The 24,223-nt window shown below is 37.7% G+C and overlaps 1 protein-coding gene across 1 annotated transcript in view; it reads right to left on the reverse strand.

Moving 5' to 3' along the window:
- Slc13a1 (solute carrier family 13 member 1) overlaps positions 1–24,223 on the reverse strand; it is a 77,942-nt gene that overhangs the window by 22,705 nt on the left and 31,014 nt on the right. The window contains exons 4-7 of the mRNA NM_031651.2: positions 24,029–24,216; positions 23,344–23,401; positions 23,215–23,263; positions 7,976–8,127 (exon numbers count right to left, since the gene is read on the reverse strand). Coding sequence (NP_113839.1) covers positions 7,976–8,127; positions 23,215–23,263; positions 23,344–23,401; positions 24,029–24,216 — 447 coding nt within the window. The remainder of the gene's footprint in view (positions 1–7,975; positions 8,128–23,214; positions 23,264–23,343; positions 23,402–24,028; positions 24,217–24,223) is intronic.

A 24,223-nucleotide genomic window follows, 5' to 3' on the forward strand; every position in this document is an offset into this window, starting at 1 on the left:
TGAGCAGGTTGCATTATATATTTAGGAATTAGTTTATATAATATAAAATATGAATATATATATATAAGTAAAGAAATAGAAACAAAGAATTTGAGGGGGTATTTGTGAAAGTTTGAAGAAAGGAAAAGAAAAAGGAGGAAAAGATATAACTATACATTTGATTTCAAAGAACCTTTAAAGAGTTTGTATTTTATCTAATGTATATTTTTGGTGCCTTTATAAAGAATCAGGCAGTTGTGGATGTGTAGACTTATTCTGGATCCTCAGTTGTTTTCCACTGACAAGCGTGACTGTGTCAGAGCCAGCACCACGCTGTTTTTATGCCTGTGCCTCTGAAGTCTAGCCTGCGGTCAGGCACCACAGTACCTCCAGCGATGTTTTTGTTGTTCAGGATTGCTTGGTAGGTGTGGGGCCTTTTGTGGTTCCAAATGAATCTTAAGACTTTAAAAAATTCTGTGAATAGTTGCATCACAATTTTCGTAAGAATTAAATGAACATTGCTTTTGGCAAGGTGGCCATTTTTTACAATACCAATCCATGAGCACCAGAGATCTATCTATAGGTATGGAGAAAATGTGACATACATTAAGATGGTGAAGTCTGAGGGACAGGTTAGCTGAGGAACAGATCATGAGGGGAGCACATTCAGAATGATCTGACATGTCCTTTAGTGTCCCGAGTCGTCCTATTTGATAGACCTCTATATACACGAGTCTAGAGCTCAAAGGAAGGGACAGAGTCTCAGACATAAGATGGCAAGCAATTAGTGTATACGTGGGATTTTAGGCTGGGGAGGTGTGATCAGTTTAGGAAGAAACGGCGATCTAGATGTAAAGCTGAACCACAGGCTCGTCTTATATTAAGAGGTCAGGAAAAAGTAGAAGCAGCAGCAGGTAGGCTAAGAATTTTTCAGTTCTAATGAAATCCCCTGAGCAGGGCGTTATGCTTCTATTTCACAGGGGAAGAACTGAGTCTTAGGGGCTACATGTATTATTCAAGGTCATAGATTATGTAGTCAAGTGCGATTTTCAACCCAGGAGAAGTTTTCATTTAAAACAAAACTGCTTTATCACTAAATCACTGTGAGTTAAACTACAGGTCCCAGCTAAAAATGGAAAATTCTGTGTATATCACAAAACATCTATAGACTAGAATATAGTATTTATATTTTTAAAGACATTTAAAACAGTTACGACTTTTTCTCATGTAAAACTGAGGCATTTTTGGACCTAAAGCATATATCTATATATCTATCTATCTATCTATCTATCTATATATATATCCATATATCCATATCTATATCTATCTATCTATCTATCTATCTATCTATCTATCTATCTATCTATCTATCTATCTATATCCAAATGTTGATAGTGGAAAATATATCACTGTTATTGAAGTTCTTATGACAAACTACAAACAAGATGAATAACTTTAATTCAAGTTAAAAAAAATGCACAGAAACCTCCTCAAAAGAAATGATGCAGCTATGGAAATCTACAGCCTTTTCACAGATTTGGCTCATTAACAGTCATAATGACTTGGTGTCTAGCCCGATTATAATCCTTTTTTATTATAATCCATTTGATTAACAACTTCTTCAACTGGGCGAGACAAAGAAACTTCTCGGCTTTGGATTTGAGGACACGGAGAGATACTTTAAAAAAAAAAGTTTGAAAATGTTGACTGCTTTTTGTTTTCATTCGTCAGGCATGGTTTCCAGCAGCCAGAACAAGGCAGAGCATATGAACGCACAGCAGCGTGACAGCATGTACAAGACCCGTGCAAGTCCAAACCAGACTAAATCCCAGCATGAAGAAGTGGGCGGACATGAATTCTCACTCCTAGCTGGGGAGCGATCAGAAGTTGTCAACTGCTGGGAGAGCAAGGTCAGTTTTCCCTGGGGAGCGAGTTCCTGATAAGTCCACCGTGCTCCAGGGGAAGGCTTGAGTCCAAGAGTGTTTGGGTAGCTAACACAAACTGCTAGATAAAACTGAAGAGGTGGGCGAGAAAACGGCATATAGATATGGGGAGCGTTGTGGGAAGGAGTGTGACGAGTATGACCAAAATAAAGTGTGTGAGACTCTCAGAGAAATAAGAATGAGCAAGGTAGGGACAAAGCAGAGCTGCTGACAGTGTCGCCATCTCCAGACTCTACGGAAAGCCGCACACGCACGGAAGCTTTACAGTCATGCGTTATGCATTTCCCCTATTTAGGTAAAAAACAAACAACAACAAACAAACAAACAAACAGAACCCCTGACGCAAAGAAGTTATGGCATGACAAAATGATATACTTTGGACTTGATTCGAATTCTGGGATGTGCACATTTCTTAAATTTAAAAAAATATGTATTTATATAGGAGGGGTTCATGTGCATGTGTCCGTACATGTGCATGTGTGCACGTGTGCGTGTGTATGTGTGTGTACATGTATATAATATGGCCATGCCACAGAGCATATATGGAGGTCATAGAACAACCTACAGCAACTGGCTTTCACCTATCACATGGGTACCAAAGATAACGCCCAATCGCCAGGCTTGGTTGCAAGCAAGTTAACCTGCTTAGGCATTTTGCTGGTCCCCATATTTCTTCTCTGGTAGTTGTTAGTGAGTTAGTATTGTATTGAAAGGAACTTCTTACTTGCTTCATCTCTGATTAGCAAAGACAATAAGGTAGCCAGGTAAGCTTTGAACCCAAGACAAATAGAAACACATTTCTTTTATCATCCCTTGGTCTGTGGAACCATAGGACAGCAGACCGCCCCTTGGCCACAGTTTTGTTTTCTGCAGGACATCTGTCAGCAATCAATCATAATCTGAGTACCCATATATGTCTTATTTCTTAAAAGAAAGTAGCTGTTTATATAACCTTCACTGCAATGTGTTATAGTTCTTCTAATTTTTGATTGATATTGTAAATATCTTACAGTGACTATGACTACTTTACAAATTCAGTACTGTATATGTGGAGCAGCAAATGCTACATATGTGGTTGGGTACTATCTAAAAGTTTATATGTTCTCTGAGATTTTTGTAGCCTATCCCATATAGATAAGCTGACTGCTGCAACGATTGGATATACAATTAGAAAAAATGACTAAGATGATCTTGACAATAAGCCTTTCCTCCATGCTGCTTTCTATGCCCACAATTTTACAGCTAAAACTTAAAGCCTGAATAATATATTTTTATAATCATTCAGCATTCCACTCTTAAACTCAATAGCTCCTTTTTGACTGCTATATGAGTGCAAACTCATATTTACTTGGTGAAAAAATGAATATGAGTTTGCACTCCTCCTCCTCTTCTTCCTCCTCCTCCTCCTCCTACTTCTACTACTACTACTACTATGAAAATAGCAATTGTTCTCAACAATACATTTCCTTTCACACGTTTAACCTGATGAAGATTACCCCATCATTAAGATAAGTCCCAAGAACTTTCTGTACTTTATGGACACTGTGTACGTCCAGTGCTCGTCTAGTAGCTCTCTCCTCCTTACCATTCCCCTCAACGTCCCTTTTCCAAGAGTTTCTGTTTCTTTCAAGGGTTAAAACCAGACTGACATCTTACATTTGTTCTAAAAGAATTTCCTGTGTTTTGGTCAGACCAAAATTTATTTCTTCTTCTTCTTCTTCTTCTTCTTCTTCTTCTTCTTCTTCTTCTTCTTCTTCTTCTTCTTCTTCTTCTTCTTCTTCTTCTTCTTCTTCTTCTTCTTTTTCAAACTTGAGTAACTTCAGCTTTCTGCCTTTCTCTCCCTACTTTGAACTTACTCGACTCTGCTCAATCTGACCTGTGCCCACCATCAGCTGCAATGTTGAACCTACCCTCTTCTAAAACAGCAAGGAGAATCATGGGCCTTCTTGGCCATCTTCTTACCTCTTCTGTCACTTCAGCTTCCCATGTCCCACCTATGATTCTGAAGGTGGACTTCACTTTGCTTTTAGAACACCACGCTTCTGCGTCTCCTCCTTCTTCAGCTAACTTTCTTTACCTTCCTCACTAACAGTATTTCCTGGAAGTACATTCATATCTATATTCTTTTCAACTTTTTCTTCCTTTGTAATTATTTCCATGCTCAAGAATTTAATTTCTGCCCTTATAGATATGCTATTTGGCATAATTATCTCCAAGAAAGCACATACTTACGAAGCCTGCTACCAGTCTCCTTGTGGATAGGTACTCAGTAGGCCACGTAAATCTGACCAGATTAAGTTAATTTCTCCAAGGGATATGCTTTTTCTCGCCAAGAAGCTCACAGCACCACTCTCTAGCCACACATCGCCGGAATTGCTTTAAAGCCTCTTTAACTTGAAACTCTCACGACTAATTATAATGACCTTCTGGCTCTACGATGTGATGTCTTGGATTTAAACACCGTCATCTCAGGAGTAGCCTTTCATCATTTCTCAGTGCATGAGTAATGCACTTCTAATTGGTTTCTTACCCCAGATTCTTAGAATGTCAATCTGGGTGCACGCCGCCACTCTAAGCTGAGGGGAAGAAAAGGGACGACTCCAGTTCTTTAAAAGTAGGTTGCAGACATTACTCCATTTGATTTGAGTTATTTGCACTAATTTCATTACTGTACATAGTGTTTACCTCTAAAATCTTTCTGAATAATGACAAGTTTTCTCTAGTAAATTTCCTGTAGCATATGACTCCAGTACTGAAGGACACACCTTCAGTGTCTGTGGAGGTAACTTTTTAATTAAGGCTATTTTTGCAGTATTCCTTTATTAATTTATTTATTCATACATTTTACATCCTGATCGCAGTCCCCTCCCTCCTCTACTCCCAGACTCACTTCTCCCCCTCCCCCTCTCCTTCTCCTCAGAGAAACCCTGCCCCTGCTGGGTCCCAACCCTCCCTGGCACATCAAGTCTCATCAGGACTAAGTTCATTCTTTTACACTGAGGCCAAACAAGGCAGCCCAGCTAGGGGAAAGGGGTTCAAAGGCAGGCAACAGAGTCCTAGTCAGAGACAGTCCCAACTCCAATTGTTAGCAGACCCACATGAAGACCAAGCTTTGCAGTGTTTCTGTTATGATGATGTCCTATTATTATCATCACCACTCAACATATCTATACAAATTATATATGGACTTATGGGGAAATAGATGATAGTTTGTAGAAGATAAATAGGTAAACAGCTGAAAAGGACTTCTAAGTAATTTATGCAATTTTTTTTCTTTCAATACTGCACTTGGAAGATGGCACCTTGCTTTGAATATCAATGGCAGAAGTTACTGTTATTCAAGTTTCTTGTAGCCTTTAGCATTGGAAGGCAAGATCATCGCAAATTTATTACTGCTCAAAACAATGGCAAGTGGTATCAAGAAGAAAAGGTTGCACTCTCTTAGTGAGTTCTTAAATAAAGCAGAATATCTCTCCAGCTCTAAAAATGGGTAAAAGGGATATATATTGCAGGACTTTAAGCTTCTGATATTTTCCCAATGAAATCGAATGAATATTCCCCACTATAGGTTTATGAACCTACTGTATTTTGCAAAGATGTATTCATAAAAAACCTACCTATCTGTTTTATTTTATAACAATATTTTCTATCAAATGGTGAATCTGACTTTATTTTAATTAAGGTTTCCATATACTTATTAGTGTAAAGACAACATTTTGGGGGAAAACCCAAAATTTCTAGTTATATTTTAAGTAGTTGAAGAATTTAAAGGAAACTTTAGTCAAATTTTATGATTAGAGACATTAGGTTCATGAAAAATAATTATTGAAACATTTATTTAAGTTGTTAAAATGCTCTATTTAAATACTCTATTAAAGTAGAGTAATGCAGGCAAAGTGTCAAGAGAAAGATTAAATAATAAAAAAAATTAAAACCTGGTTCATACACTACACAGGAACACAAAGAGCAGGGGCAAGCTCAGCATGGACTCAACTGTAAAGAGATTTCATTAGAATGGTCTAACCACTCTGTACATAGCAGCTGCTCTCTGACACCAACAGTGGTAAACCCTTTAAATTGGGCCTCAGCCTTAGGAATAAGCTACCGAAGAGCTGGTTGAGATGCAGAATCTCTTTTCCTGATCAAAGGCACAAATGTAGCTGGCAGAAAAGATTCGGATGCATTTCCAGTTCTTAATTTAGCTATTTGTGGAAAATAGCCCCAGAAGTCCTCCAGTTATGCATCAAATATCTTCCAAATAGTTCTTCCTAAGTGATTGTTTAGATCTATGAAGTACTGCTGAAGAGTGGAAGTCCATACAAACCTCACCCCTAACCAAGAAGCTATTTAAAACTGATACTTGGCTGCGAAAAGGAAAATCAGTTTTCTCCAATGGAGTGTTACTGGGTAAATCAACTACATTTCAGGGCAGAGAGTAAGTCCAGGTGGAGTTAACCACCAGAAAATGTACTTTTAAAAAAAGTCTTTGTATTTTCTTTTGGTATTTTTTGTCTTTCTATTTTTTGATTTGATTTTAATTTTTGTGTTTTGTGTTTGTGTGTGTGTGTGTGTGTGTGTGTGTGTGTGTGTGAGAGAGAGAGAGAGAGAGAGAGAGAGAGAGAGAGAGAGAGAGACAGAGAGAGAGAGAGAGAGAAAGAGAGAGAGAATGGGGAAATGGGGAAAAGTTGAGAACTGGGATAAAACGTGATTAAAATATACTGTTTGAAAGCATATAAAAATAATATAAATTTATCTTTACACTAGACATATAAATTAAAACGAATGCATGATGGATGTATATTCACAGAAACATTAAATATACATGAATGTCTTCAGTTTTGAGCCTAAACTTCTACATCATTGGTCTTAGTATACAAGATGCTACTCTTGGTAGAATGGGGATTGGCATTCTTATCCTTGCATTTGTTGGAGAAGTTATGTATGCAAAACGTCTTACAAATTATTTGATAAGGCCAATAAAGCCTAGGACTTTGCTCTTTAGACTGTAATCCTCTGTTTCTGAACCCTACCTTTTATGGGTAAAGCCTGCCTCCTCTTCTTGGGCTTCTTAAAGGCCACTCTTCTGCCTAGCATTCTGATAAGTATATAATGTATTTCTAGTATTTGAAGTAGACCTTACTTCTGAGCTCTCAAAGAAAAACATGTATTTCTAACTGTTGCTTTAATAGTTTTACACAGTGCAAAATATATTAGCATTATTTACACACTTAATTCTCATAGTATGTTTACAAAATGTTATTGTTTTACATACAAAAAATCACATCTTGGAGGAATTAATTTTAGTTAAGTTTTATAACTAAACTAATTTAATTTAACTAAATTTAGTTATAGTACTTAACTAAAAACTATAGTATTTAAGTAATCTAAATTCAAGTAAAACACTACCAGGGTTGAAACTGGAGGTTCCTCAAGGTTTGTAATGGTCTGGTATCACAATCATAAACTTTCAGTCATTCATTCTCATATAAGTAGGGTAGTCTAATGCTTGTATCTCTGGTAGCTACTTAATTCTTCAATTTTTTTCTTTTTGGTATTGCCAGCCTCAGCGTCTTCCAACGAATACCCATGTTCACAGTTCACCACAGTTCAAATGCTCAGCATCCAAGCTACGTAAATCACCTCACGCAACAGTGCATTTGCATTTCAGCTGATGATCACATTATTGAATTGGTTGCAATGAGAAACTTACTCCCTTTCTGGTAAGAGGCTCAGACAGGCATGCTGCTCCATTCTATCACATAAGCATGCAGTCTCTGATACTAGCAGAGTAAGGCCTTTTTACAGAACCATGATCTTAGCTTAGCTTAGCTTTGCTTAGCCAGGGAATGGATTCTCAAATACATGTTAATTTACCAGATCCTACATAGTCATCGTCAATCCAAAGGTAGATTTCTAAATCTAGAGAAATCCTGATAGAAACAAAGTTAATCCTGCATAACGGTTCAGTCTCTGAATTTGATGAGTCAGGTAAGAATTACGTCCATGGTTTGTTTGCTGTCTGCTTGTTGAATCACCAATCTGAATTTACTTACGTGTTGAAATGCTCGGAGAAGATCAGGTTGGTGGAGGTACCAGTGATTGTCGTCAGTCCACCAATGGTTGAAGAGTAAGCAATACATAAACACATGAGCTTACACATCATGTGGTCCTTCTTTGACCGATACTTTGCTCCTGTGACTGTGTTCTGTAAATAAGAAAAGACCTTGTGAGGATTGTTCTACTTGTAGTCATAACACTCTTTCTGTAATGAATGTGTCCTAGCTATTCTATTTCATATACATGATGGCGTCTGAAGACAGAACTTTGGAAGGAGGGTAATTAGAGTTAATGACATGAAGTGAGATCAAAGCTCCTTTAAGAGGAGATATTAAGAAGACATTAGGATTCCTCTACACCAACTGAAAACGCACAAAGGTAGTCCCTGCCAGACCTTGATACTAGATTTAATTGTTGTAAATGAGTTTTTGGTGGTATTTTATTATTGAATCCTAGGTTAACTAATAAATAATACATTCTTAGCTATAGGAATAGGACAATATAATAAACATGTAAGTAAAATACTGAAATATTTCACAAACACACTTTTAGTTATTCTTTAAAGCTTGATCTAATCTTTCCTTTATCTCTTCCCTCTTTTCAGAACTTCCAATGCTTTCTGTAATTTTGTGGTATTTTTGATGGTACATGGTCAATAAGTTCTTTAACATCTTTGGGAGCTTTTCCCTACCTTGGCCCTTTGACGGTTGATATTTGTAAGATATCACTCTAGAAACCAAATATTTACATCTTCATGATTCATAGCATTGAGAGATGGACTCAGAACCCTTGTTTCTCACTTTCTGCTCCAAAATAGCCTGCATGTATGTACACATGTGAATGCGCGCGCACGCACACACACACACACACACACACACACACACACACACTGGATCATGTAAGTTGGGCATTCCTTTTCTCTATACTTTTTTATCATGTTATTCTGAAGTACTTATTTAGTGCTTTAATTTAATGCTTCTGTCTTGTTCTGTCTCTCTATTCTACCCAAAACATACGTCTTGTTTTTGTGAAAAAAATATCGTGATACAATCTACAGATGCAGAGAAAGGGTTTACTTAGCTTACAATTTCAAGTTACAGTCTATCGCGGCAGGAAAGTCACAAGAGCAGGAGCTTGAAGAAGTGCTCACATCCAACTTTGCTTGACTGCTTGTGCTCAACTCAACTGTTCCATGCTCAAACGGTTCACATTTCCTTAACTACATTTATCCGTGTAAATTTTATACCATAGTGCGGTGGGCAGTATTATACCAAGATACCAGGGCACAGAGGAAGACAGGAGAAGAGAGGTTGAATGAAGTATCCAGTGTCAGTGCATAAGAATGATAATTGTCTTGCTCTAAAGTTCAGAACTGTGGCCCTTGCTCTGTACTATTGGTCCTCCCTAAAGTACTTTCTTCTGCACAGTTTTGTTGATTTCTTTTTATATAAAGCACTGTGAATGTGCTTAGATTCCTCCATATTCAATACCATCATGTCATGTTGGTCTAAGTCAATATTACCTCTGGCTTGGATCGATCTTGTAATATCTCAGAGTCTCTGTGGATAAGTAGTTGATGTTTTCCAATCATTTTACATGTTATAGTCCAAACAAATCTAGGAACTATATTAGTAATTGATATCTTTTATTGTATTATAGTCATTTGTATTTTAATACATATGGATCATTTTTAAACTAAGGTGTATGAAACATACCTGAAATAGCCAAGAATTGCTAAAAAAAGATCTACCAGCTGTCATGGTAATCAAAACACACTAAAAAATACATTTATCCATGTATATTTACAGTTGTGGTAGTATTTCAATGAATACTGGGAACTAGTCATTATCTGTAAGCTTGCTTGCATTTCTTTTGATACATGTCTGGAAGTATTGATGAATCATAGGTTAGTTCTATAGCTAACCTAAATTACCTTTATATTACTTTATATAATGGCTGCAACAACATATACTCCCACTCACATAGCACAGTAGGGGGCCTTGGTATTCCGTACAGATAAACCTGCTGTCTGTGATGTTGGCAGTGTAAGGCCTTTTCACAAAATCATGATAAAAAAAATGACTGCTCTCTAAAAGTCAACATAGATGTGGAAATGGCATTTAGCATGGCAGGGTTCAGTGCTATGGACTATAATTTACCTTTTACTTTTTAATTAATATAAATGTCAGCCCCTATAAGTATCTGCTCTTTACCCAATAGAAAAAAAAATGGAGAAACTCTATTTGTCTTATATTCTCTACATGAAAATGGTTTGTATTTTCCATGTGACCTTTTTTTCTATTAAAAAGTTACCTTGAAAGGTACGTAAAATATGACAAACTTCATTAAAAATCTCATGAGTGGACCTAAAAGATTCCTGAAACTTATGGCCTATGTATTAAATATGTTTATTATAAAAGATATTCAATAATCCAAAAACCAATGTATAATTTGGGCATTACTAAGCTGTAGTTGTAGATTTTTGAAAATGTAACTTATACATAGTTCTCCATTGACATTAAAGGTTATATATTTAAAAAATATAGATTTTATATGAAAGATGAGCTACAAATATTTGCATATGTAAATGTAATGATTAAAATTCATTGTTAGGCCTGTAATAAAAATAATTTTAAACTGAGATATCGTAGTCTTTTTCTACATAAAGAAGTGCTAGTGTGAGCATTATGACACACATGTAAACAGGTGGAAGGATTTAGAGTTAATTCAAATCTCACAATAAGTACATCTATAAACTAACTGATCACATCACTCAAAGATTTAGTAGAATGTTTTAGATGTAGAATGAGAGACACACATTTTTCCCGTCTTAGTATACACGAACCTCATAACTGAGGATTATTGTCATTTCATCATACGGGATGCTGAAGTTAACCAGTTGCCTGAGAGCAATGAGTAAAGCATAGCTGATTGCTAATATAGGAATTATGAGGAAAAAAGCTTTCACAGCAAATTATTCTTTTGTTTTCTGTTAAGACAATAGGTTGAATTTAGAACCAAGTGTTTGATACCAGAGCAAGAAGAAGGTGTATTAAATCATTGGAAATAGACAGTAAGACCCTGCCTAGGGGAAAACACGTTTGCAAATACTGGATGAAAAATATCAATAACCCTATATCTTTATAGTGGAAAATGTTTGTGAATATCGTGTAAATGTTTATGTTATAAGGGTCAGAAGAGGGGAAGGGAAGGAGGGAAGGAAACAAGTACAGAGACAGAGAGAAAGTGTGAGAATTACAAAGCAAAGAAGAATTGTTTTTTCAAAAAGTGAAGCATCTAGCAATGTTAGCTATGATGTGTCCAGGAAGAGTCTTGTGTCAGGGTGCCTGAAAGACATTGTCACAGTTATGTTATGAATGGGAGAGTGCTTATGTCACAAAGTAAAGGAGACTTCTGTGAAATTACATAGGCAGGTTGATATGTGCTGTTAAACACATAAATATATGTGTCACCATATGTATATAGGTGACTTGAAAAGTGAGGGGCAGACAATGTGGTAAATCACAGAGAGACTTGACAGTATGAGTCAGAGAAAGGATATGCCCAACACTCATGTGTAAAGCCTCTTAAAAATACCCCAGGGAAAGTGAAGGCAGCTCAGTCAGTTCATTCAGTCAGTTGAGAGTCAGGGCAGTGAGTGCAATGCAGTGGAGTTGAGTTTGGTCAGTCAGTTGGGAGTCAGTGTAGAAAATTCAGAGCAGTGGAATTGAGTTTGTTTTCGAGTTCATGCAGTTCAGTGAAGGCGAGCAGAGGCAGTTAAAGTCAGACAACAATAACGGGCCAGAATATTAGAACAAACTGCTGGAGTTACGTTGAGGTCAAGCAGAACAATTCAGTGAGAAGCTGAGAGAAGCCAGATTGAATCAGCCAGCTTGAAGAAGAGTTTGCACCAGAACAGCTGAGCCACCCTGAGTTCAGACTAGGAAGTGCGAGCTATTCAGCAGTAAGCCTCTGGCAAATAAAAGTCATATTACGAAAGAAGAGTATCCAACTATCCATATTTTAAAAACCGTCTCTTGAAAGGAATCAGTCCCTGTTCCCTTTACTTTTCTGAAAGCTGGAAGCTTATGGAGTTCTCTTTCTACTCATGGTATTCTGAGATCTCAGATTTCTGCTTCTCAGCTGCCACCAGGAGGATTTGAATGACAAACATTTTGTTCTTCCAGCATCGAAGTTCTCTTCTGTTTCTTAAAAGTTCTTCACCTCTGTTCTCTACTCTTTTTCTAATCCTTTTATTATTTTTTGCTTTTGTTTCTTCATATTTCATCATCTGAATTTTCTCTTTACAGCATCTTCTGGAATCTTCCTTTTTTACTTATCCTTTATACATTTATTCACACTGTATATTTTCATATTTTATATTAATGTCTCCTCTTCTACAGAAAGCTGTTCATATTTTATGAGTGCACTTTCCTTTACCTCTTTAAACATATTAATGATGTTTTCTTTTCTCATATTTGCTCTTTTTGCATTGACTTTTACCTACACATAGCTGATTTCTTTTTGTTTGGAACTTCTTCATGCCTCAGGCTTTCTTCAGATACCTAGAAATGTGGGCTTGGCTGCTCCTATTCAAGGCAGTGAAACGCTTCTTCAAAGCTCTGCATGTGTGCTCTGGGATTCACTTTTGGGCTGTGAGCTTCACTGAGAGGCCTTTTCAGAGAATTTTAATGTCAGGATGCTGTTGTTTATTCTGTTGTGCTGAATGCATTCCCCAGGGAAGACATTTCTGGACTGCTGTCTGTTGATACCTGGAGGGCATTAGAGTAGGCTGCTGGCTCGGTGGAATAGAAAGCAGGTCCCAACTGCCTGCACTCCTGGAGGGCATTGGAACAAGCAGGTTATCTCTACTGAGGGCAGTAGCTTCACTATGATCTTCTCCCTTGACTCAGAACCATCCCTGTCTCTTTCTTCTCTGTGATCCCATATCTAAAGATGATACTTCTTGATGGAGCAGCAGCCAAGTGGATTTTCGGAGACATTTGGAAATTTAATGGCTTCAGAAGCAAAGTGTGTCCCTCCTCTGGCCTTGCAACATAAGGACTCCATAGACTACACGATTTAAATTGCTCTACTGGCTTTCTTCAATACTAACTAGCAATTTCGTGCCCGCTGATACCCAAGTCTTTTCCAGCCATTCATTTGCATTCCAGCACCTGAAATGATTTTGCTTTCACTTCATTTCTTACCTTTATTGTTACAAAAATTGATTGTGATCATGGCTTAAGCAATCTATTCGTTCTTCCAGAAAGAGTGGCGGCAAATTGGCCTGTTTAACTTGTCATTTCAATGAAGGTCAGATTCACATGCTTCTATTAAAACAGCAACAAAAATATAGTGTAGGCTTGTCGTGCAATCTGCCTATAAGGTTGAGGCAGGAAGGTCTCTGATTACATAGTGAGTTCAAGGGAAGCCTGGGCAATTTAGTGAGGCCTTTTCTGGTAATAAAAGAGAAAACTCTCCTGGGGGTATGCTCAGTGGTAGAGTGCTTTCTTGCTGGATGTACTACCTGAGACCAATCTCTTAGCTGCTGTTGCTTTAGTGGATCACTATTTACTAATAAAGAATGGGCAGATTACCCATGGCAGCTTTATGTCTCATATATCAACTGCTTATCTAACTAAAGAAGGGGAGACGGAGTGGAAGTTTAAATGCTCAGAGCTATGAAAACATGGGGCCTCATTTTCTTTGCATATTGAGTATTGAGTTTCCACGTGCCCAGTTTAATGAATAACAGATAATGTTGTTTAGTTTTAATTAAGCTCGCTTTTCATGGTGTACATATGCTTTAAAATAATTCCTGTAAGGAAATTGATTGTACAAAGGAGTCACGGAATGGAACTCATAAGAAGACGAGCGGGGTGAAAGGTAAGAGAGGGTTCTCCAACTTTCTGGTATGAACTCTTCATGAAGATCTATTTATTGAAGATCTAGTCAGAGTTAACCTGGGGAACTCAGGGTATTGATAAAACTGAAATGATCAAGAATGGCCTTTGAAGCTACTAAAGGACCATGTTTCATATTACAAAGGAGAATATCCACTTATAAAGCAAGAGGAAGATGCACAGATCAGTATTCAGAACTTAGCATTCAGGGTATGAAGACTCTTCAGTGTGAATATAAGCTATATTTCAGCCGTGCTTTAAAAATTATGGTTTTTTCATGGCACAGAATTTACTTACAAAATTGGATTAAGTTAAATGCTAATCATTTGGAAGTTTCCTTTGTAAGTTGGGAGCTAAGAAAAAATATATGTGGCACTAGATTAAAAAAATGTTCTTTCTATAGTGGTTAAAAATAACTGAAGTAATATATAGATAATAGCACGTTATCTATTTCATATCATAGCAAATCCAACTCCCTGTTTAACAATTTTAAATTAAAAACATTAAACATCCTTTCGAAAAATATCTCACTAAATTGTATGAAAGAAAAAATCTGTATTAACCATAAAATATAGTGTAAGTGAGTTTAATATTAGGAAGTGATAAGCCTGACTTTGCTCAAGAGATTTCATTTATCTTGTTACAAAGAGAATTTGGAATGGAAGATAATGCCCAGGGCCAGCTGGGAGAGGGATGAGGGTAGAAAACGTTCATAATGCCCGTATCCTCTGTAGAGTAGGGAGAAGGAAATGTCAAGCTAAGCGAAGGAAAAGCACAATGCATCCTGAAAATTTCTACCCCAAGCACTTCAAAGTATAAATTGTCATTACTTATGTGTTAAGGGAAATATGGTAATATAATTGAAAACTCCTGAAGGCAGCTGCAACCCTGAACTCAGTTCTTTTCTCCCCCTGTGGAGATTTCAAGGAAAATTAGCATTTCAATGTTTGGAAGTATGACACATGCAAGATTGGGTAGCAGCATGGAAAAGACCAGCAAACAAACCTGGCAAGGAAGTAACCCGCAGAGGCATCAGAAACTAAAGCTCTAGGACACAAGTAAGTTTATTAATCACTCATGAGCTTTTAGAAAGCTTTGAGATACTAGTATAGAAAATGTAATTTAAAACGCAGTGAAGAGGTCCTTCAATGAAATAGAAGCAGCTTAAATAAGAACTGCTGAACTATAGGATTTAAGTTATTTGTGATTAATCCACCATTCCACCAGACAAAGAAGGAAATAAAAGAGATATCAGCATTTTTAGAAGATGAGGTTTCTAATGTGTCTAATTGTAGGAAGAGGCAGACATGACTAGGCCGTGATGGTAGATGATTTTACAGCTTTTGGAAGAGACAACAGAGACTCGGAAAAATATACTCAAATCAAATGATATTCTAAAATCTCTCTCTCTTTCTCTCTCTCTCTCTCTCTCTCTCTCTCTCTCACTCTCTCTCTCTCTCTCTCTCTCTCTCTCTCTCACACACACACACACACACACACACACACACACACACACACACACATATCTCTAACTGATAAGAAAAGATCACCTACAAGTAATGATACTTTGACTGATAGCTGAGGTCTCTCAGGGGAAAAAAGTGTCAGAAAGCAGGCAAAATCAAAGTATGAGCGTCCATAAACTGCTTTAAGAATTGCAAGCAGTTTTCTATTGAACAAAAAACCTAGAGATTCAACACCAAAAGACCCTTCTCTGAAGTATAATCTAGTTCTAGACATTACTAACTTTGTAACACCAATAAAATCCACTTCAAAGAAAAACTAAGGTTTAAAAGTAGAAGGGAAAATTAGAAATGACAAGAGATATACCTGTACTAATAGTATAGAAAAATAAATAAAAACATTATGAATAATTGCACCTTTGCATATGTTCATAGTAAAGTAGGACGAGTTAAACACGAAATGGAAAAATCTGAACAGTGGTAAAGCCCAGGACAGTCATAAGAAGGTCCATTTCTTTCTTGTCCCCATTAGCTACAGTACTGAGTGGAGGGGGATAGTAGACCTTTCATAGACTAAATGTCTCCATCATGAAGATGATCCAGGAAAAAACAGAAAGTTAATGTCATTCTGACTGAGGAACCATCATTTTCGCTTATTTCAGTATTCCTGAAACCCTTTGTATTTTGTATATTTGTTGAAGTGTTCAAACCCAAACCCTTACTAGTACCCACGGGAAAACCTACAAGAGTACATCTGAGTTGTGTCAAGTGAGGACTGACCAGTACATGAGTAGTACAGGAATCATCCTGGTGACTGAATTTTACCCAGGCAAGGGACAGGGAGAGCAGACAGAATGTTTATGTCTACAGAGCCACTGTAGTTTAAGCTGAAGTACCAATTTTGTACTTAGTCTGTGGCCAGGTGTTCTAAATTGCTATTGCCTTTCTTGGCAGATCTAATGAGATTTGTTCCTGCTATTAAGAACTGTATTTATTACTATGTTTACCAGACTATGAATTTTTTTGGCAAGTATTAAGAAGCGCTATCTTCTCGAATTTAATTTTCAGCCATAAGAATTTTCACCCCCAGACTAAACAATCCCTAATTAAAAGATTGATGCGATTTGTTCAAGGATATTTCTCTCAAACTTTGTCCCTTTGAGGAACAACGGGTTGTATTAAATGAATGAAAACAATTATCTTTATTTTTTCATAAAAATGCACTGATTTTTCAATTTTCTTCATCCAAAGATGCCTGGAGGCTTAGAGATTGAGAGAGTATAGAACGCTGAGCTGTCTCTTTGAATAATGATAACGCTCTCAGAGGAGGCCAAGAACTGGGGGCTGCTTCCTTTGTGACTACAATTCCAGTTGTGTATGCCTAGAACCCGTTTCTTTTGAAAGTTCTATAAGTGATGTTTGGGTTTCCTGGCTGTCACCTGAGACATGCGAAATATAGTCACCTCTGTATGCTGGTGCTCTTTTTGCGATGAGCATTCGTTTTTTCTATTTCCGTTCTCTAAAAATATGGCAGGAGTGTGTAGAGAGCAGAGTGGAATTCCTGAGCTACCCACTCAACCATCGTTTCAACTGTAGGCGACAGTAGGATGCCTGTGAATGCTTAGGCCTGGCCCGTAGTGAGAGGAGAGCCTCGTGGGGAAAGTAATCCCCCTTATTTGTGATGGAGCATGGGGACGCGCCCCTTAGGACCACTATTAAATAGATTCTTGAAATCTGAGAGACAACTGAATATCCGTCATCCTCCACTCCAGCCCATTGTAATCACCTTCTCCAGCAGCAGCCAAACTGCTTTCCTATCTACATGAAGACCTGGCAGTTCCTTAGCGAGATCTTTACAGCTAATTTTAATCCCACAAGCCTTTGTAGTATTTCCCAAAGTCATCATGCAAGGTTTTATGTACCATGGTGACATTTCCAAATACGGACAGGAGAGGAAGCACATAGTTTTTGTCTGTCTGATTTTGGGTCGCCCTGCTTAATAATAAATTCTCCGAACCTACCCATGCTCCTGAAATTTTCATAGTGTAACTCTTCCTCACCACGTTATGGAATTCCATCTTGTATATGCACAACACTCCATTATTCGTTTATCTGCCGAAGGGCTTCTGGGAAACCCCATTTCTTTACTATCCTGGACATCATAGCATCAAGAAAACTAGATTGCAGCTGGATAGGCATCCCTGTGGAAGGATATGGCGTCCTTGCATATGTACTCTGGAGTTGTCTAGCTGACTCACATGGTATCAAGCTTTAATATTATGGGAGCCCTCCATACTGATTCCCATAACAGCCTTACTAATCTGGACCCTGACCAGCATGGAGGAAGGGTTTGCCTTTACATAGTATCCGTTCCGAGATGAAGTGTTATTTCAAAGAAGTTTTAGTTTGCATTGGCCTGAGCTAGGAGCTTTGAAAAACACTCATTGTCCGTTTATGTTTGTACTTTTGAAGACCGTTCATTCATCTTTGTTTTCCAAACCATTATTTATCCTTCCATGCAACGTTTTAATACGACTCACGGTTCTATCTTTATGCCTTCATCTACTTGCTTTTATTACAATTTATATACAGTTTTAGTTATTTTCAATCAACTGTAATCATCCAAGCATTTATGCATATTTTTAAGCATATATTTAGCAAGTATTTACCAAATACTTACTATAGCCACCAGGTCCCAGATATATAGTGTAATGATAGTCGTATGCCTATATGGGTCTTAGGAAGCAGATAATACTGAAATAAACGAAAGATAAGCAAAGTATATGTAGCCTATGAGAAAATGATATATGCTTTAGAGAAAAATAGAATGAAGTGTAAGGCTTTGAAATATGGGGTATGGCTGCTACAATGAGGAAGAGATAAATAGACTGCTCATGGCATGGTAATGTTGGGCATATGTTAAATTCATATTTCTTGGTCAAGGTGATATTATTATAACAAATAGAGCATTTATTTGGGAGCAATTATGAATTTCTTCTACTTGAGAACTGTTTATTTACTAGATAGTAAATTAAGCTTTCTTTCCCCCCCACCGTGTGTGTGTGTGTGTGTGTGTGTGTGTGTGTGTGTGGTGTGTGTGGTGTGTGTGTGCGTGTATGTGTATAATGTGTGTGTATGCATGTGTGTGTATGTATGTGTATAGTGTGTGTGTATGTGTAGTGTGTATGTGTGTGTCTGTGTGTGGTGTGTGTGTGTGTCTGTGTGTGTGTCTGTGTGTAGTATGTGTGTGTGTATGTGTGTGGTGTGTGTGTGTGTGTATGCACGTGCATGCTTTATTGCCTTTGAAAAAACAAGGTAAGGTTATTAATAATCTCATATTAATTTAATCTCACTATTTCAGGTTTAATAAAATTTAGGACAATTCTGAATTTTGTACAAACTAAATGGTTTTAACTAAATAACACTGTATTAATTTTTGTTAGATAACAACTTTAATTCCTTTGTAAAAATATGAGGTAACTGTGAAAATTATGGCAGAAGCTGAAGTCTCTTGTTTGTAAAGAATCTCACTCTGGGCACTGGTTTATTTGCCTGGAACTCACTACGTAGCCCAGGCTGGCCTCAGACTCGTGGCAATTCTCCTGCCTTAGCCTCCCAAGTGATGGCATTACAGGTGCAGATCACTGTACAGTTTCAGCCTTTCATGATTTTCTTTTTTTATCATTGAAATATATTTTAAACCACTCTTTTCCAAAGGAAGGTAATATTTATATCTTTACAGCTTATAGATAAAATGCAATGTCAAACTCTGCAGGGTTTATTTTAATCAATAGAATACCCTGTCTACTTCAAGAAGAATGCAGACAAACACAGCCTTATGAACTCAAATACGCTTTCTATTTCATAACTAGATAAATTGGGTATAAATTCTTTCATATGATCGCTCAGTGTTAAATTTTCTAATGTAGGCCTGATGAACAGCTGCAGTTCTTTGGAATTGCCATATGAACCATATAATTTGTTTATTCTTGAAAATGGAGCTATGCTTGCTAAGAATCTAAATAATTTTAGACTTGGAGGTTTAACTTTGAGTGCCTGCAAAAGCCAGGGAACTAGGAGGGGCTAATGGCGGAAGGGGGTGAAGAAAGATTTTTAGGGAGAGGGACAGTGGAACACATGTGGTAATGAAGGCAGAGAGTGGAATAATTGGGAGGGTGTGGATAAAGAGGAGGCATTTGGAGGGTAAGGCAGATGGGGTGGGGAGTGGTGGAGGAAAATCTAACACTAAGTTTTGAAAGAGCCACATGGAAACCTATTATTTTATAATCTCTCTCTCTCTCTCTCTCTCTCTCTCTGTGTGTGTGTGTGTGTGTGTGTGTGTGTGTGTGTGTGTGTGAATTGTCACTGGCGAGATAGCTTAATAATTACGAGTACACATTGCTCTTGCAGAGGATGCCATGTTTCTTTTGCAACATCCACATTGGACAGCTTCTAACTGCCTGTCACGCCAAGTCCAGGGGATTTGACCTCTATCATGACCTTCTCAGGTCCCTGCATTCATGTGTACATATCTATTTACAGAATAGAGAAACACACATATACATAATTAAACATAATGAAGTTTAGAGTTACTGGACATAGGGGGATTACCCTCTCCAAGACACAATAGGTTATCAAACAAAGAACCCAGTGTCATGTGTGGCTCTCTTTGATTTGTTGATTGGAGGCATATCATAGACCTCCAAAACAATACACTCTGTAGTCATTGCTCGTGTTACTCAGCAGGATTTCAAGGTAAGACCCTATTTCTGAAGATACCACATACTTGGGGAATGGGGCATAGGGAAACCAAGTTGATACTGACCTGAAAGCTTCCTCCCTACTGGCTACTTTTCAGAGTGATGAGAGGTGCCATTAAGGCTGGTGGGGGAAGAAAAATAATCAACAGCCTTACCCAAATGTGAATCCTGTGAGCTATAGAAATGATCGAGTCTAACAAGGTAAGCTCATTTGATTAAAAAGTGGTTGTATGTTATGGGAATAACCAGCCATTTTTTGGTTGAATTTAAGGCCCATTTCACGGGACAAAATTGATGAATGACACTCCAAATCAGCTAAGAACCCGTGGCTGGGCAGTTTGAAGAACCAACGATTATTATTTTGCTAAATGGACATAGTATCGAGCTATCTTCTAAATATGCATAGATTAATGTACTTCTCAGCCCTCCTCAAATAAGCTTGTTTACAGTGGACCACATGTGTGTGTGCATGCATGTATGAGTTCATGTGTGTGTGTGTGTGTGTGTGTGTGTGTGTGTGTGTGAGAGAGAGAGAGAGAGAGAGAGAGAGAGAGAGAGAGAGAGAGAGAGACTGACTCCCAACTGGTCAAAAGGCAGAGCATATGTTACTGTGAGGTATTTATCTCTAAGTGTGATACCTTTTTCTCACTCTTTTTAATCAAAGGCTGAGGGAACATCATGGAAGAGTCAGAGGTTGGATGTTGCAAAACATGGGTTTCTGGATGTTAACAGAGCTGGTGAACTCATGAACTCACAACTCTAGTTGTAGCTGCTTAGAGAAGACCTGCACGAGATCAGTAAAAATGCCAGAGTGGATGGGGGAGGGGCTCATGAGGCCTACCCTTACCTGAAGACCTCTTGGGGGTTGATAGAAAGGGAAGGCGTCCTTCAGTCAAGTTCCAGCTCCAGCGAGTGGCCCTACGTTTGTGCTTAGGCCACGCTAATTGGACTCAGCAGTTTGTTTTTAGAAAGGGAAAGATATGGAGTGGTTTAAGAGAAATGAGTGGGTTGGAGTTTGGGAAGAATAGGGAGAAGTAGGAGTCAATATGATCAAAACACTTTACATACACATATGAAAATCTTAAAGAGAAGATAAAAATGTTTTTTCTATATGCAACACAATTTTTCCCCTAAAAGCCTATTCTATAGAAAAACATTCTCTTATTGCTGAAATTTACAGTATTAGGGTCTGAAAAAACATATAAAATCAGCACTTACAATTTGGCTTTTCTCTTCTAAACTTAGATATCAATCTTTATTGCCTCCAGTATACCTCCAACTACCTTACTGTTTTCATGGGAACATTTTCCTCCATCTGTGTTTCCCGTCTCAATCCATTGCAACCCAGTCTATCCTCACCTAGTTTAGAATAGCGGAGACATTTTCTCTAATTCTTTTTCTCATTCCCAGGAGCTGACTAATGAGAAAACTCAAGTCAGGTTCACATCCCTTTGCTGCCACAATGCTGGGATGCAGAGAGTGCAACCCAAAGCAGAACTTGCTGTGCTGCCCATTAGCTTTATGGATTCTTCCCACAAGAGCGTCTTCCCACTTACTGCCCTTGTCTGCCCGGATATTTCACTCTTCCCTAACACCTGTACAGCAGAGGCATCCCAAAGGCTGCAAGCTTTGGAACATTGAGATTTTGATAAATATATTCTTTGATTAGAGTGTCCTTTTCTGTTTCCACTCTTCACATCCGCTCATTCCCTAATGAGTGAAGATCAATATTGAATTCCTACTAGGTTTTAGAGAGTGGATATACTGAGGTTAAAATCAGAATACAGAAGACCTGGTCTTACAGATTGTGGTCTTCCCAGCCTCAAGCACTTTATCTCCTTCTCCATGACGTGCCTATGTTAAACCAATCGTGCCACTTTTTGGAAGCTTGGCTTTTGGGGGAGACTTATTGTAGCTTTTTGTGTCTGTATATCATTGTTGCTTTGCATTCCCTAGATTCTGAGATGTTTATACTAAAGAGTAGTCTGTTTTTAACATTTCTCCCCTACAAAGCCCAGAACACATTGGACATCCAATCAATTGGAACTTCAATTTTAGGCAATGGTGCCAGAAAGCTAACTTGTTAAAGATATTTCTAAGGAAGTTCCTGGCTATGTGTACATTTTTTTAAATCCATTCTGTTTACACTTGATAGGCTTCATGAGCGTATATAGAGTTTATTTTCCAATGTACACTTGCAAAACCCACCAGCCCCAGTTACTTTTTAATGTTTTAATATTTCTATCCTCAAAGATAATAATATTTTCACAAACATATGAATTTTTTCATAAAACACCTTAAGGTACACACAGCTAATGGTTTAAACCTTATCTTGCATTTATTCTCTCTTTCCAGAGAACTCATTCTTTCCTTGAAATTTCTATGAACAATAATGTTTCTTTTCCCATTGAGCTGCATGGTAATGTATTATACAGCCCAAAAAGGAAATATATACCTTGCTCTCCTCTTCTTAATGCCATGGTTACTGTAGGACTGTTTCTAAGTAGGATTATTTTCAGCCGTCTTGAGAAATTCTGCTCCTGGTGCAATGCATTGTAGTGCTTTTTAATATTGATTTATTTTAAGGAAATGCATGATATGGTGAAGCTTTCTAAGGTCCCCATCCTCTCTTCAGTGTCTGCATTGCGTGTATTTGACCGAAGCAACTCATAAATTTCCCACTGAAATTTTAGTGGCAGTGGGAAGGCTAAAATATCATGCTCACTTGTAAGTATATGAAAAAGGGTGTTCTAAGACAGTAACATGAAGAAACAGGAATGATGCTAATGAAAACCAGTGAAATGGGTCAACAAGATTTAGTGAGAACTGAAACAGTATTCTTCAAGCAGAACTGTGTTTCAGTTGGCTAAAGGCCACTACCACAATTCTAATAGGAGGAAAAAAATAATGATGTTAGTTTACAAAGCCCAAAATAATTCTTATCTGGATGTTTATTGAGGAATGTTTATGCAACCATTGTACCACACTTGGACTTTTTATACAAATTAATTTTATAGGAGAAAGTAAGGTATTTTAAAGTATGTATATATTCAGTTAGAGCTTGAATATAATTCATGTACAAGTATTTAGGAAGAATCAAATGTACCTTTTCTGTCTCCATCTTGCTTGACACTTTCCCTTTGTCATTACTGCTTCTGAAACATAAATTGACCCGGTTTGTAATTTCATTAAAATGTAATTTGGAACATCTTTATTAAATATCAATAGTCTTTACCCTAGAGCTGGTTTTGTTTTCTCTTTCCTCTCATTTGTTTCTTGTCCAATAATAGTTTCTGCAAAATATTAAATGAAAGAAAAGCCATTTAAATAAAGAGTTATCATTGGGTCTGCATCTGTGCACACACGATGTGTATATGTGCATACGTATGTATATGTATGCATGAGGAGATAGAAGCATTATTTGAAATTAAAAAACAAATGGGTTCACCTTACATCAATATAACATCCTTCTTTTATAAGCACAAATATCCTGCAACATCTTCCATTGCATCAGAGCAGTTCATCAGAGCAGGAAATACCAATGGTGGAATTTAATGCTGTGTTGTACCCCAATAGGATGTAGGAATTAAATATCTATAACTTATTCAGGAAAACCATTCATGAGAAAGGACAATAACCTGGATGTCTACTGATAAGGACATGAGAGCATTCCATTGGACTGACTGGAGGGTACAAAGTCATTCTTCTTTTTTACGCCAGAGAACATATCCAACAGTTAATTCAAGGTAAAATACTTGTAGAATTCATTTGGATAGATACTGGGGACTACAAAAATAGCGAGGCTAAATGTATTCATGGATTTATGCATTTTCTAATTCAAAATATATCCCAGCATTACTGAATTTATGCCTACTGCCCAAATGACTAGACCCCACTGTGGCCATATCAATACATGATACCATCAACTTCGAGTCCCTGGGCGGCAGATTCATTGAAATAAGTCATCTGAGTGGCCTCGGCCTCTGCTTCAGCACTGGTGATCTGCTGCGCCACTGCCTCCACGATGGGCATCACCATGGCAGCAGTAGAGGTGTTGCTAAGCCACATAGATAAGAAGGCAGTACTGCTCATGAACCCCAACGTCAGCCTGAAAC

This window comes from Rattus norvegicus, chromosome 4 (genome assembly GCF_036323735.1).
Source record: "Rattus norvegicus strain BN/NHsdMcwi chromosome 4, GRCr8, whole genome shotgun sequence".
Classification (NCBI taxonomy): domain Eukaryota; kingdom Metazoa; phylum Chordata; class Mammalia; order Rodentia; family Muridae; genus Rattus; species Rattus norvegicus.